The sequence below is a fragment of the Engraulis encrasicolus genome, chromosome 8 (genome assembly GCF_034702125.1).
Source record: "Engraulis encrasicolus isolate BLACKSEA-1 chromosome 8, IST_EnEncr_1.0, whole genome shotgun sequence".
In the NCBI taxonomy this organism is placed as follows: Eukaryota; Metazoa; Chordata; class Actinopteri; order Clupeiformes; family Engraulidae; genus Engraulis; species Engraulis encrasicolus.
This window is the reverse complement of record NC_085864.1, coordinates 14,840,786-14,857,375: the sequence shown is the minus strand read 5'-3', so window position 1 is coordinate 14,857,375 and position 16,590 is coordinate 14,840,786. Positions and strand designations below refer to the sequence as shown.

General features: G+C 45.4%; 1 protein-coding gene across 1 annotated transcript in view; it reads right to left on the bottom strand.

Moving 5' to 3' along the window:
- Positions 1-16,246, bottom strand: part of tlcd2 (TLC domain containing 2) — a 35,919-nt gene extending 19,673 nt beyond the window's left edge. Inside the window, exons 1-3 of the mRNA XM_063205032.1 lie at positions 15,680-16,246; positions 15,134-15,216; positions 13,406-13,488 (exon numbers count right to left, since the gene is read on the bottom strand). Of these exons, the coding sequence (XP_063061102.1) occupies positions 13,406-13,488; positions 15,134-15,216; positions 15,680-15,858 (345 nt within the window). The 5' untranslated portion in view covers positions 15,859-16,246. The remainder of the gene's footprint in view (positions 1-13,405; positions 13,489-15,133; positions 15,217-15,679) is intronic.
- Between the last annotated feature and the right edge of the window lie 344 nt (positions 16,247-16,590).

Here is a 16,590-nt window from a genome sequence, read left to right as displayed (position 1 = left end):
ATGTAGACACGCACTGTCCCTGGCTCTCTGAATCTCTTGCTCGTTCACACACGCACGCACACGCACACGTATGCACACGCACACACTACAACAACAGGTTTGGCTCCCTCCCAGGAGAGGCCAGGGGGTGGTTGCTGAGCTAAAGCTTAAGCCAGGGGCTGCCAGGCTAACATAAACACACAGGGCCTGGCCACGGCCACCTTCCACATTCCTAACACACTAAATATAACAAACACGGCATCACTCATCCGGACACTAACACGCATACACGCACCCACAACACACAGCATAACAAAGCACCAAACACTCACAGGTTGTTAGGGGGAAACACACCATACGCCATAACCTAACGCCCAGCACCTCAACAAGGATAGCTAGGAGGAGGAGGAAACCTTGCAGACACAAACACGCACACATGCAGGCGCACACACACACACACACACACACACACACACACACACACACACACACACACACACACACACACACACACACACACACACACACACACACACACACACACACACACACACACACACACACACACACACACACACACACACACACACACACATTGTGATGTACATAAAAGTATGCACACATGTCACGCACGTAAGCACGCACGCACGCACGCACGCACAAGCACGCACACGCGCACAAGCACGCACACGCGCGCACGCACGCACGCACGCGCGCACGCACGCACGCACGCACGCACGCAAACACACACACACACACTGGTTATCCTTAGCCAGGCAGCAGATGGAGCAAGACCATGGGTGTTACTATGGGTGTTTGTGGGAGGGTGAGCTGGAGTGAGCAATAAGCATGGAAAAATGTTTGCTGACGATCCCTACACTAACACTTGCAAGCTTGCAAGGAGGTGATTACGGTAGGGCAGTGATTCTCAAAGTGCGGTCCACAACAGAGCTCAGGTTGTCCTCAAGGGGATTTCTACTTTTCCAAGACAAGCTAGCAGTAGGCTATATTTGTAACATTATATACAAAGCTGTAGGCCTACTCATATTTTCCCAACAATAAGATAGGCCTGTAGTGTGAATGAAAAGTAAGTGATCTGCATCTACATTGTAGTGTGAAATAGCACCCATGAACTACCAGTTCAGTTGACAGGTGGTCCCTAAACATATTTTGGTAGGACAAAGTGGTCCTCGGTCTGAAAAAGTTTGAGAAAGCTTGACAAAACTCCTCGTAGTAGTAGTAGTAGCCCCCATGTGTGACTGTGTGGGAAGAAGGGTGTTGACTTCTCCAGGGACCCACTACTAGCTGAAGCTCACCGAGATGGTCTGGCAAGGGGGAAAAAAACTGTTCACATTCAGTGATACATACTGTAGTGTGCACTCATTGTAAGTGCATGCCTTTGACATGAGGATGTCTTTGGAAATGTTTGGCCTCTTCGCACAACCTGTTTTGAGAACCGATACTGATGCAATGACTGAGGATTCCCACAGAACCAGTTCGATTATAGAGGAAGAAAAAAATGAAATAGAACAGGTTAATGAGTAGGTGTTTGCCACACACTAATAACTAATTCATGCATAGTGGAAGGGAAGGCTATTAAAAACCACAGATGTAATTTTAACTTTTAACAGCATGCATGTCTCAAAGCGATGTCCACAATAATTTTCTACCCCTCCTATTTTACTATTACACCCATGGGGTGGGGGGATTTTGCTGAAAGCAACTTGGCTTTCCCACAGAATCAGTTGAATTAAAGAAAGGAGGAAAAAAGCAAACCAATACACGTGGTTAACGACTGGTATGCTCCATCGATCGCCACATGTAACTTGAGGCGGACAGAGATTCCCAAATGGTAGAGGCAAAGTGGAGAGAGAGAAAGAAAGAGAGAGAGAGAGAGAGAGAGAGAGAGAGCGAGAGAGAGAGCGAGAGAGAGAGAGAGAGAGATGGCATTGAGGGCTAAATGGGCACCGCATGAAGTGTAGAGTAAACTTCCTGCCCTTCCCCTCAACTCTCCAGCAGCCATCTATGGCCATGATGGATAGCCTGGTGGAACCATTTACACAAACACTGTGGTGGTCAAAGTACACCAGTGAGAGGAGAGAGGGAGAGAGAGAATAAGGACAATATAGTCTATGGATGGGCAGAGAGAGAGAGAGGTAGATAGAGAGACAGAGATGGAATGAGGATAGATGGAGATAGAGAGAGAGGTTAGATAAAGAGTGAGAAACAAGGGTGATAAAAGGAGATAAGAGATGATCGATAGAAAGAGGGTGGAGAGAGGGAGGGAGAGAGAGAGAGAGAGAGAGAGAGAGAGAGAGGGAGGGAGAGAGAGAGAGAGAGAGAGAGAGAGAAGGGATGTTAGAAAGAAGGTGACAAAGAGGGGTGATGGAGCAAGAGAGATATGAGAGGATAAATAGAAATATTGTGTACAGATAGAAAACGAGAGAGAGAGAGAGAGAGAGAGAGAGAGAGAGAGAGAGAGAGAGAGAGAGAGAGAGAGAGAGAGAGAGAGAGAGAGAGAGAGAGAGAGAGAGGAGGCCCACTGTTGCCTTATACAATCGTACAATCGTCAATAATAGACCTGTTGCTTAAAGGATGGACTGGCAATAAAAGCACTCCGGACACACAACTGCTTTATAGCACCCCACAGAAGAGGAAGTTCACACAACCAAAACAAACAACCCTCTCAGATCCTAGCGGATAAGGGACCGGGAAGATCATGCAGGGGGTTAAATACTGACCCAACGCACATACTATAAAACGATTTAACAGGCAACTATACGTACAGATTGACGTTTTATTGTTCATTAGCTCAGGTTTCCAGGTGAAAACAGTGATTTGAGCCCACTAAGATTCACATATTAAGCATTGAGTATTTGAGCAATCGCTTAGTGTTTCCCTGAACATAAAACAAATTACATTTGTGTTGAATTAGTACAGCAGGGAGGAGATACTTTGCAGAAATACTTTACAGAAAGTCCGAAATTAACATTTATGAGGGGGGAGAATGATCACGAGAAATCGAACGAGATCACGAGAAATCACGATAACGTGACTGATATAAGAGTGCTTTTCATTGGGCGTTTAGTCAACAAGGCAGTGTTTGTGCTCACGCCAATAGACACTACAGGTTGCCGTGGGAACCACAAATGTTTGGAGGTAGGAATCCATGAGGCATTCAGCTGGCTCAGCAGCAAAAAGTCAAGAGGTTGTGATTCACAAGACTGGGTGGAGTAGGGCTGACACCGCTGTGATGCCAATGCAATCGGTAAAATGACTAAACACCACAAAAAATGCTTTCTGTGGGATCACACAAGTAGACATGAGGTATACTGTAACTAAAAATGTGCATTTCAAAAGATACCTGAAATTCAAAGTCCACTTCCATAAACGTGTGTCTATAATCTAAGCAGCTTAGTCTTAAAGCAAGATGCCACACCTATTAGAATGCCAGATCTTAAAAATATGTAGCTGTCACCTGAAGCAAAAAAAAGATTTCTGGGCTGAATTCCAAGAAACTGTTACAAACGTGGACAGGAACTTTCAGTAAAATCTCCCACTGTTGCAAAGGTGAATGAACTCTAAAAAACACACCTGATAGGTGTGGTTGTTCTCTCTAAGCATGCATAAACGCACACATAAACGCACACACACACACACACACACACACACACACACACACACACACACACACACACACACACACACACACACACACACACACACACACACACACACACACACACACACACACACACACACACACACACACACACACACACACACACGCTACTATAATGTCTGTTAAACGTGGCATGGCAGAAAATACTAAAACCAATATCTGTCACACTGCTCCTGAGAGCAGCACCAACTCATTCTTGCAGAGCGGAAACCAATAATGAAAACAATCACAACAAAAAAAGAGAGATGAGGGATGTGTGAATCTCAATATATTTTTAGCACCAGACATTTTTCCTACAGACAGGAGTCTTTTTTAGAAACTTGGCTATCAATCAGCTGACACTTGGTCAGACACAGACAGTAGAATGACTAGGAAAGGGTCATTTGGAGTCCAGCTCAGTCGGAGCCCAGGAACAGACGTCCACTATTTTCCCCAGGGCCGAGTCTTGTAAATGGTCTGGAGAACATGGTCTGTGAAGGGGCCTGACCTCTTTAGAGTGGCTACATCTGTGGCACACTGCCGGCCATCAATTACAACCAATTAGAAACAAGGTCGACAGGCCTTTCGGGTCTTGGCTGTTGATCAAACGGCTTAGGTACTGTACTGTTACAGCTGGGACGCGGGTTTGATTCTGGCCCGAGGTCATCTCCCGATCCTCCCCTCACAATTTTCTATTTGCTTGTAGGCTAACCAGTCTTTCCAATCCATCACAACTCTGCAAGGCAAAGTCACACCTCTGAACGAGAACAGCAACACCTAAAAGGCTGTTTGTCAAATATGACGACAGGCTGAGTGGGTGAGGCAAGGAGTGCATTGTTCTGTGTTCAGAGGGCGGTGGGGTAGGGTGGGGTTGCTTTGGAGTGGCACCGACAGCTCCATACCGTGTGTGTGTGTGTGTGTGTGTGTGTGTGTGTGTGTGTGTGTGTGTGTGTGTGTGCACGTGTGTGTGTGCACGTGTGTGTGTGTGAGGTGCTTGCAAAAAAGGTGGTAGGTTGGATGATAGAGATTCAGAGTTGACACAGAGTGCATGCATCCAGTAGTAGTATACATGAGTTCTAAATTTTTGTTTTCCCCTGGCTGCGCGACCCTTAGCTGTGCACAACTCAACCTCTGATTGTTGGAAACCGCTGTCTGTCAAAAAATGAACTCATGTGGTTGGCTGCCAGTGTCTTGTCCCTCCTCAAAACACTGCGTTTATAAACAACAACAAACCATCTATGGTAGTCATATATGTGCATTTATGTTGCATTTCATTAGTGAAGTTAATTAGGCAGGCAGACTGTGTGACAGACGAAACAAAGAGAGAGTCTTTCATGTACATGATGTGGTTTAGGAAGGGGAGGAGTTTACCACACAGATTTGCTCTTCAAGAAAGTTAGTATTTGATGAGTTGAGTAAGTTATGCAGGCAAGAGAGTGAGAGTGTTGAAATGGTACTTAAAGCGAGAGTCTTTCATGTGTATAATGAGGTTCAGAGTTGGCTTACAGATTTATTGTTCAATATACTTGGTATTTGATGGCTTGGGTGAGGACAGAGAGTAAGAGTGTGTGTGTGTGTGTGTGTGTGTGTGCGTGTGCGTGTGCGTGTGTGTGTGTGTGTGTGTGTGTGTATGTGTGTGTGTGTGTGTGTGTGTGTGTGTGTGTGTGTGTGTGTGTGTGTGCGTGTGCGTGTGCGTGTGTGAGAGAGAGAGAGAGTGAGTGTGTGAGAGAGTGAGTGAGTGAGTGAGTGAGTGAGTGTGTGAGAGTCTTTCATGTGCATGATGATGTTCATAGCTGAGTAGCTTGAGACATTTATCTACTTTAATAGTTTGTACTTGAGTCATTCATTATTTAGGCAGAGAGAGAAAGTGTGAAAGAGAGAGAGAAAGAGAGGGAGAGGGAGAGGGATAGAGATAGAGATAGAGATAGAGAGAGAGAGAGAGAGAGAGCAAAAGAGAGAGGGAGAAAGTCTTTCATGTGCATACAAGATCACATTCAGAGCTGGGGAGGGGAGGGGGCGATGAAATTGCTGTTGAGGAGGTCTCCATGAGGTTTCCCCACATCTTCACGTACACATACAGAGGGGACATATGGAGACCAGATGGCCACGTTGCAGTCTGGATTCATTCATATAGGGGGCGAGATGGGAATAAGGCACTCTCTTGCTAGCACTTCCCTCTCTGCTACAAGCATCGACGTACATGTGTGGGACACATGTATATAATAATGGCAAATATGTGACAATAATATATTTACAGTCTGGATTCATACGCACCGAGGGGTAAAGGGGGATAAAGCTCTTTCTTGACAGAACCCTGTCTGCCAGAAGAATGTATGTATGTATGTATATGGGATGTACAGTATGTGTGTCATAATTTGATACAGTATGGAACAATAATATTATTATATTTGTGCCATGTGCCTTTCAAAACAGTCATGAACACCTGATATGTTAAATACAGTACTGGGTATATGCTGAACTGTGTCATGGTCTTCGCGATACATAAAGCATCTGTTCTCTACAATCTGGATGGGTCCAAAGGAATGGAGCAGCTACATGAAAGGCTCTGTCACTGATGATGGACACCTGATCCAAGTTATGCCCCTAGCCAAAATTCTGCCATTTACGTAGACAGTCAGCCCTGGTTCTCAGACAAGACATGTTTGCAGACAGACGTTCCTTAGAGTCATACAAAGTATGTATGGATGGAGCATGTACGAAATACGTATACGTGTAAAACATGTGATGTTCAGCATGCAATGCATGTTTGTCTGTCTACAGCTTTCATTCTCTACACCAGGCAGGTCAGCAGCTTGGTTCGCCTACATGGGTTTTCCAAGAAAAAAAACCACACACACACACACACACACACACACACACACACACACACACACACACACACACACACACACACACACACACACACACACACACACACACACACACACACACACACACACACACACACACACACACACACAAACAAAACAAGTGGAAGTTTGTGTAAGGAAATGGCCATGCCTGGATTGCTGCTCTGCTGCCATAAGTGGCCGCAAGCATACTCCCCCTACACAACTAAGGGTCACATGGGGGCCGGAGGAGGGAGTGGTGTGGTAGTGTGTTGTGCTGACGACGAGGAGCAGGCAGGATTTAGTAGAGGAGGGGACGTTTGGTGATTGGGGACACGAGTGGGCGTGGGTGGTGTTGGTGCGGTGGTGTGGTGGGTTGGAGACTAGAAGCAGGCAGGAGAGTGGATATGTACTTAAGGTATACAAACTGGATGACTATCACAATAGAAGACTATGTGTAGGGCAGCGGTGGGGAAACTACAGTATGCCTTGTGGCCATCGTGTACGGTTCTAGACATCATTTTAATGTTATGCAGTTAGTTTCGTATGAAATATGACATGTTTTGTAAGGAAATGTTAGATAGGCCTAAAGTGCAGGGGGTAATCCTGGTTTGTGTTCTTGGAGGATCTCATGGTGTAGCCGTCGGGGGTCGAGGTGGTGGAGAGTTGGGTACCAGTTGAATGCATGTTGGGCACCAGTAGTGTGTATTTATTTTCGGTAACAGGGTAATAGTGATAGGAGAGACCAGATGTACAGTTCATTTTGTATGTCTATATATGACTATGGGGGAGACCAAAAGAAGGGTAGAGGTTGGAGGTTGGGGGTTGGGGGTTGGGGGTGGTTGAGGGTTGGGTCTCAGTAGAGTGGATGGTTGGTGATAGGGGAGCCCAGAAGAGGAGTGGGAGAAGCCTGATAGTGGAGAAGACCTATCAGGTTTGCATCCGTTTTTTTCCTGGTAATAGCCTTGACTGTGGATACAGTGAGAGGGGTGTGACAGGGGCAGACAGCAGGCCATGGCTAAATATCAGGGTTTCCCACTGCACTTAACAGTTAAGGCGGCCACAATGGCAACAATCACCTACCCATCTTCACTAAGTCCCTTGAAAAGATTTTGTATTGTGAATGTAATTTTGAAAGTTGCTTAACACAAATTATATAAGGGTTTCATGTTGTGATTTTGTATTGTGAATGTAATTTAAAAAATTGCTTTACAATAATTTCACTTTTCATGTAACAGCACAACATAACCTTTCTGATGATGATGGTCATATGTCTCTGACCATCACCAGCCAACCACTCACACACCTTGACTAACAAACTATCTACGGGCACCACTTGATATTCACTTGTTCACAGCAAAGTGTGCCATGTAGGAGACAAAACAATGCCACCTCGCATCCTATGGAGTGCACTACTGTTGTGAACAAGTGAAACATTCATTCACTTCGGATTTGGAAACACTTAAAGTAAAAAAGGGCTGCCGCGGTCTCGACCTCCGACTGACCTGGGCATCCATCTGACTCACTCATCCTAGGTGGGTGCTGATGCCGTCACAGTGCTGGACGAACTTGGGCTCCTGACCTGACTGCAGTCTTGTTGCCCTGCCTGCCTGTTCACGTCACTTCTCCGTTGAGGAATGCTGCTCCCTTAATATCCGCAGATTGGGCTTTACGAGCAGCAGGGGAGCGGCCTACGTCTACTCATCTCGATATATGTGTGTCTTCAGGGAGGAAGAGTAGCTGGATGGTGAGGGAGAGAGAGAGAGAGAGAGAAAGAGAGAGAGAGAGAGAGAGAGAGAGAGAGAGAGAGAGAGAGAGAGAGAGAGAGAGAGAGAGAGAGAGACAGAGAAAGCGACAGAGACAGCAACAGAGACAGCAACAGAGAGAGAGAGAGAGAGAGAGAGAGAGAGAGAGAGAGAGAGAGAGAGAGAGAGAGAATGAGATCGTGAGATCGAGAGACAGAAAGAGAGAAAGAGAAAGTGTGTGTGTATGTGTAGCGTAGTCTACTCAAAGCGCGTGATGACCCTCCTTTGCCACTCACAGTCAAGGGGCCGATTAAATGAGAAAACTCAATTCTCCTTAATGAGAGGAAGATGACAGTCATTCCAGTCAGCCCAGAGAAACACTTACAAACATCTCGCAAAACATACTTGGCAAAATAGATGTACGCACATTTTTTCGCTTTACCTCAGATATGCAGCAGGAGGGGTTTTTTTTCGTTGGTAGTCATTTTCCTCCCTCGCAAATTCATCCAAGGAGACCAATATATTTATTCTGCTGTGTCGTGTGCTGCGGCTATCCCCAACACTAAAAACCTTGATATTTCCAAACATACTTGCCAACTGGTTCAGGCAATGTTTTTGACGGGTTTTTTTTCCCTTTCTTTTTTCCCCCTTCTAGAAATGCGTAAATGCCCCTTTTTCCATGGCTTCAGCTAAAAGGGGCCACTCTACAATAACACTATAGAGGCTACATCAGGCTGACAGGCTCTTCGCCACTACTAAGCTTCCCTGTGGATGAGGTTGCCCACATGCAGGCTGTTTGAAATGGTAGCCTGAACAGAAAGTGTTTGAATTTCTCTTCTCTATAGGCTTACCCCTCGAAGTCCCCCCCCCCAGTATACACACTCAGAGATAGAGAGGCAGACATGCACGGACACACATGCACGGACACACACACACATACGCACACAAGGACACCCTCTCTTTGTCCCACACACACACGCACGCACGCACGCACGCACGCACGCACGCACGCACACACAGGCCCTTTTCTAGAAGTGGAAGCTATCGACCACTATTTTTGTCCCAGACAGTGGGAGTTCCTTCCCCTCCCGAAGCTGGAGGGGGGGTGGGTAGGATAAGAGGGTCTCTCTTCTGCGCTTGGCAAGTGGCCAGCACCCCATAAGTTTCTGCCGAAAACCTTTAGGCAGCAGGCAGCATAGCCCTGCATCGCAGGCAGCAGTGGAGCTGGAAAAACGTTTCCACAGACAAGGACACGTGATCCTTCTCTGTATTGCCTGCACCCCAGCTCCAGAGTTTTTGCCATTGCCATCGCGAAGGAATGGGGTTTGGAGGGCTGGCTGCTTGCAGCATTCATCAAAACATCGTTCTGGAGGTGCTCTGGTAAAAAAGCAGAGCGGCCAAAGTTTAAGAGTGCAAATAACACACTCTCCAACATCGTAAAAAACTTTAAAAGGTGAAGTGTAGGATGGTGGCCGAAGGCATTGCAGCAATGCTGCTCATTGAAAGAGTGCTGTCTATTGCCAACTTTGGTCTTTTCATGAATATTTATTTACTTAATAATAAACTAATATTTACTGCTATGACCAAAGTCCCAAAAGTTCTGCAGCTAAAAATGTTACAAATAAGATTTAACATTCTTAATTGTTAAATACTGCCACCACACTCCGGCCATGCTTGGCTTTCATCATGGCAAAGTTTTTAGTTTCTGTCTTTGCTTTGTGGATCATAGTTGTCAACAGTGATGGATTACAACTGGAGTAAAAGTACGGTGGGTGGAAAGAAAAGAAAATCACCTCCTTTTCACTGCCTTTGCTAGTACCATTTTTCAAAACAATACAATAGGATGTTTCCATGTACTTCAAGCATCACTTCCTTGTTTATTGTACTTTTGCCACGTTTGAAAGACAAGAAAAACAGTTTACTATCACAGCAACAGGACTGCAGGAAGCGGTAGGATAAGAAAAAACAACACAACGAGAAAAGGTTGGGGGCGGGCAACAAAAGACAAAAGACGAGAGAGAGAGAGAGAGAGAGAGAGAGAGAGAGAGAGAGAGAGAGAGAGAGAGAAAGAGAGAAAGAGAGAGAGAGAGATGCAAAGTTTCTCACACTACCAGAGGAGAGGGTCTGGCAGTTCTAAGAAGGGCCACTTACGATGAATAGGGGGTCCAGAGGAAGGAGGAGTGGAGGAGGAGGAAGAGGAGGAGGAGGAGGAAGAGGAGGAGGAGGAGGAGGGTGATGGAGGAGGAGGAGGAGGAGGAGGAGGTGGAGGAAAAGGAGGAGGAGGAGGAAGAGGAGGAGGAGGAGGAGGGTGATGGAGGAGGAGGAGGAGAGGAGGAGGAGGGTGATGGAGGAAGGGGGAGGGGGTGTTTTGGTGGGCACAGGGAAGCTGACAGGGGGGACAAAGGGGTCTGTTGTCCTGAGTCCAGTGAGACGGGGGCCCCAGAATTGAGTCCTCATTACATTGTATGCATTGGGTGGATGGGTCTTTCACATGACTTTGTCCCAGGCCTGGCCAAGGCTTTTAGAGGTCCTGGATGGGCAACAAGCAAAAAAAGCACAGAGGAGGCCTGTCTGTGCCCTCTCTCTCTCTCTCTTGTTTGACACAGGACCCAGCACTGACGTCAACAGCTAGCCAAACCCCTCCATGTGACATTTTTGGCAAAAACACTCCTGGGGTCCATCTGGGACCAAGCCACTACCAACAACGTCCAACTTCCTCTAATCTGTCCATTAACACATTAAGACTCACTCAGCTGAAGGACACACGCACACGCACACACGCACACACGCACACACGCACACACGCACACACACACACGCACACGCACACACGCACACACGCACACACGCACACACGCACACACACACACACACACTGTTCATCTGAATGCAAGTTGACTGACACCATCAGTCAGGCATCTTTGTTGACTGGAGACATGACATTTCAAAGGCAAAGTAAACCGGCTTTAGAGTTGAAGCAACTCTACCCTGCTGTAAGTAGTTCAAAAACTTCCAACAGACTGAGAGGGACTTCTGCACTCGCTTTGCTGCCCTTTCACTGGCTATAATGACATTAAGTTCATTTGGAGGAGTAGGCAGTCTCTTGTCTCAGTCTTACAGCTGATTCTGAAGAAGCTGTTGTGAACATCGAAAAGTTAGTTTATGTTTGCATCTATGTAAAAAGTCTAAACTGCAGTGTGCTGCCTTTTATAGTTAAGCCCCAAGGTGACGCAGCCGCCAGTGCACGGATGATGTTTAGAGGGTCGGCTTCACAAAGGGTGAAAGGGGGGACAATTGCACTCCTGGACGATTCCCTCATGGGCCATAACCACTTTGTATAGGATTATGGCCAGAACAGGTATTTCAACTACACTGAAACTGTGCTGCCTATTGCCATAATGTCATTATGCCATGTCATTATGAATACTTAGAATTTCATGGTGGTGGTAAGTATTCATGAAAAAAGTAACATGTGTGAATGGGCAGCATGAATTCTGGAAATAAACTACTAAAAATATTACACAGTGCACATTTAAGTTCATTTGGAGAACCAGGCAGCCTTAGTTCTGAAAGAGGGACACCTCCACTTCCAAACCTCACCATCAACCAATGAAACTTATTTGCCTATTGCTTTAAGTGACATAATGCATACCTTGGGTGTGGTAATTATAGTGTGGGTGGGTGGTTTGATAACCTGGTACTGTGGCCTTAGCCCTTCGTTCATACATAAGAGTCAGAGAGGTGGTCATAAACGGCCGTAGGTCACTTAAGTAACAGGTACAGTTACACAGCCTGGTGGTCAGTGTCACCTGAATAACGTCAGTGTTGTGTAAAAGTTGGCAGGTGTCTTTTGAACAAACGCCATCAGCAGTCTTACCTAATTGTTGAAACGGAGGAGAAAATCCGAAGCAACAAAACACACTTGCAGTTTTTTCTAGTTCTTTAATCCGTGGCCAACTAAATGTTAGTCCAGTCCCTTGGTATGTGGAGCACCACTTAGAGAACCAGAAAGACTGCGTCTGTGTTGATCAGGATTCGTCTTTTAAGTTTCAAGAACACAGTCCGTTCTCTATTCAAACAAAGTTTGTGGAGTTACTAGCCTTTGTTATATAAATGCCGTTCTTGTTCTTTGGACAAACACTCTGATGGCTTACCAGCTAATTTACTAATTCATGAATGACTGGGTTTGTTTCTTTTTTGGACTTGATTGTTGTTAAGGACTATGTCTATCAGAAGAGTTTACATGTTGAAAATCTCAAAGAGATTACCATTCTTTGCCTTACTTAATCCGAGCTAGCGCTTTGAGTAAAGAGTCTAACATCTAACCTCTGTCTGACCTACCAAAAGAGGATTCAAAGCTATTGCTTACACGCTCATTTAAAGCAAGCCAGTGTAAATCAACAACAGATGCACACGACACATTTTTAACACAGTACATGTGTTGAAGTGGGCTGCTCACTTAATGAGTCATGTCTCTGGCTCGCTGTAGGAATCCCCCAGTGCGTCTCTCATTCACACGGAGGTGTCAATGCAAGCTAGAGATGCCTCGCACTACGCGCACCACACCACACCCTGATGCTTATGGGTCAATGACTTTCTAGTAGGCTGTCAGTCTCCTGTCTAATGAGCATATTGAAGAGGGGGGGTTACTTAGCCTGAGCGAAAGCCGACTGTTGAGTCCGTTAAACAGTCTGGCAAAAGCTAAGAGGAATTCGTATCCATGGAGGGTGGGAGATGGTCTGATCTTACTCTTCCATTTAAATTCATTGGAGTTCCGAATTCAAATTAAAACTCATATTGTACTTTATTAGCATAACTATTACGATATAGTGTCGCAAAAGCATACAAATAACAAAACAAAAGTGTGAATAGTGTTACCTTAACCAATTAGTAACGGACTTCGCGGGTGAGTTCTGAGTCACCAAGTGCTCTCAACAGTTTGCTGATTGGCTAAACAGTGAGCGAACCGAACTAAGAGGCTTTCGCCATACTAGGTGCGGAGCCAAAATCTTTGGGTGGAGTACATAGGATGGCGTCGCCAGGCTAGGGTATACTCCCCACTCCCCACAGATCATCCCACCTTTCTCACATGTGTGAAACCGGCAGTCATACCCGTTTCGCTTCAAAGCGGAACTCGTTTGACGTCATTGCGAGAAAGGCCATTTACTCACCACAGCGTGATGGAAAAGCAGCTCCCATGATTGGCTGATCTTCTGGTTTAGCACCATGTCAAGGAAGTCGTAGATGAAATAACCTGTGCAACAGACATAGTGATATGTGAGGGTCTCTGGAGATATGTTAAGGTCTCTGTTAGGCCTATGTACTGCAGATTTTGTCACAGTGGGCCACCACAGTGCCATTGCCATGCCACAGACCTAGAATATTCCTTTGTATCCAGTTATATCTACTGTATACAGGTCTGTGACTTGGTCTATGCATTTCATTAAAACCTATTAAAAGTTGTCATTTTAGTTATTCTGTGAAAACAAAATCAGAACGCCTGCACAGGAACAAGGTTGTGGTCTCTGTGCCCTGGACCTGGACCTGAACCCCCCCTTTGCACCTTCAAAGACATCCTGGAGAGACAACAGTGGAAGATGTAGTGGCCCACTTTTTGGCACATCATCAGCTACCATGACAACATGTGCCGATGGTTAGTGAGATGTCAGTGCCAGAATGCTATTTATATCCGTCTGCTATCAGGGTCACCATGGAAACAGCGTTGCAAGATGGAGGAAACGAACTAAAGACGACGAACATGGCACTACACGCTCGTTTGTTGTGTGTTTTGTTTCTTCTCATCCACATGGCGAAGGCACACTGGGGAATTGTCAAGGCTGCAAGCTGTTGCTTCTAAAGGTTTCCTTTACAATTTCACTAACATTGGCCATACAGACTTCTTACTTAGGAGCCTCTCAGTCTTTCTGCCTTCCAGATTTGCATGTCAAGATAGAAGAGTTTATCTACAGCTGGTCTCTCCAGCATTTGTATTGACTATAACACATGTGTGTATAGAGCATTTAGGTGTACGAATATCCTTAAAGTGATTTACATTGAATGTCTCAACAATAGAGAGTACTGTTGATATGCAAATATTGAGGCTGTCAGTCACTTGTCCTGATGCCTGACATTTTATCAGGCAGTGCCACACTAATGTTCAATGGTGGCTGATATGCACAGTCTGTCCAATACAGTGGTAAACAGCATTTCAGGCTTTCGGAAGTGGAAAAATAAAACGTGTCTGTCTAGAGGGGCACTAGGCTTTTCTTTTCTTTTCCTTGGCTTTGGTCACGTGACGCGTGGGTAGGTTTGGTGCCTGGGACTGGACCATAAAGCCGGCCATTGATACAGTATCCAGTGCTGCTGCTGCTGCCACCACCAAGACGTACAGGGGTGGGATTCCACCAAGAACTTAAAACATGCAAGGAATTCAAGAAAGCACCCAGACACTCCGCATTCGATTAATTAGCCACATGCTGGATTATTCTTTTGGATTTTTTTTTTGATTGCGTCAGGGGGCATTTAAACTATTGCATCACTGAATATATAGAGTAGCCTAATGAAAAGGCATTTACAGAAAAATAGATGTTTATACATTACTTTGAATTCTCAATGATTTCTGGAAAATGATAGGGAAGGTATTCTTCATTAAGGAAAGTTTATTCCTCAGCAGTTTAATGTTGAAACTAGCGCTGCTATGTGGGGCACCTGCATCCTTTCAAGAGATCAGTACTTCGAGGAGCATCACACAGCATTCGAGTAAAATATTCTGTATTTTGGTCACGTGGCCCAAGAATGAATAGTGGCAATAACCACGAGCTTCCAACGCATGCAACAATGAACAAGAGAGCCCCATGCACACCCCCTCCTAAATTCTCTAGCCATCCCCGCCCACTTACCAATGGATACAGAAACCAAAGCGTGTGAGAAGACGGAGTATGTGGAAATAAGGTCCTCTGCCATCTGTGGGTGCACGTAAAAGCTATATGAAGAGTAAAAGAATAAACAAAACATGTAGTCAAGTCACGTTTGGGGAAGACATTTCCACCTGAAATATTTCGGTATTTTTGTCAGTTTGGCCACAGCAGGTTGTAGATGATGTGTGGGATGCCTGATACATAATATGTGATATTATCAGAGAGAGATTATTATACACATGGAAAAGTTTACACAAAATGATTCAGATAGGCCTATGCTTAATATGGTGTATCACACGGTTTCACCAAGCATGACTTTGGTGGCAGCGCACATCACCTTACAACTCAGGTAGCAATGTTGATAGTCAAATTGTAGCCTAGTGGATTCGTCTGTGCACTAGCAGCCAAGTCAATTCATGATTAACAGAACTAACGGAGTTGAATAACGTAGGCTATATATCCACCAAAGGGTATAGGCCTATATGAGGACAATAGGTGACAAACAAACCAAACGGATATACATCTCACCAAAGCAGAGCCCATATCCCTGTTATGAGACTGTGGACGAAAGATGTGGCGATGTTTCTCCATTTCCACACGTTTCTGGACGCGCTCTCCGGCTTTGAGAGTTTGTTAATTCCACAGTTGACTAGTTTAAAGAAGCACGCCGAGCTTCCAGTTGTCAAGATGACCGAAGACAAATCCATATCTTCCTCTTCTTCTCCCCAACCTCCTCAAATACGCGGGTGAACCAGGAGCTTCAAAAAGTCGCGCGCTTCTTAAACTTGCAAAATTCAAGGAAGGCAGGCAGATTCTTGTTGTGCCCTACGTGGTTATCTTAAAGTCCAGCGTGAATGCGATTGCAATATTGAATTATTTCCAATAAAAATGAAATATCAGAAATTCCTTTATTTCAGAAGATGGAGCCGTATTTAATGTTATTGAGCAAAATAGAACAAAGATCTGCTCCGTAGCAGCTCGTGCCACGTTGCCCAGAGAAGCTAATAATGAATCCAGAGGACCTGACACCTTTGATATGTCAGAGTCAATCGCACACGCTTATATTACAAAACCCGATGTGTTCGCTTGTGTAACTTTTCGCCATTACCAAAGCCAACAACCGATTCCCCGCCCTACTATGGAGAGGTGCGGCTAGACAAATACGCGCTTCTCGCGTCATGTTGTTTTTGTCAGTCACACTCCTCAGTCCCCGCCTCTTTTCAGCCTACCACAGAGCAGGAGCTTTCTGTGTTTGATGGACAGAATGAATTGTTTTTATACAGCCAGTGGAATTGAAGTATGCGCAGACAGCCAAATGTTAAGATGAATTTGAGCATGAGCAAGACAGAGAATCCAACTGTGAATGGGTGGTCTGGTTAATTATATGAGACAAATTAGCCTACCTTGTATTGTTTGAGGATTTGGGTTATAGGGGAATG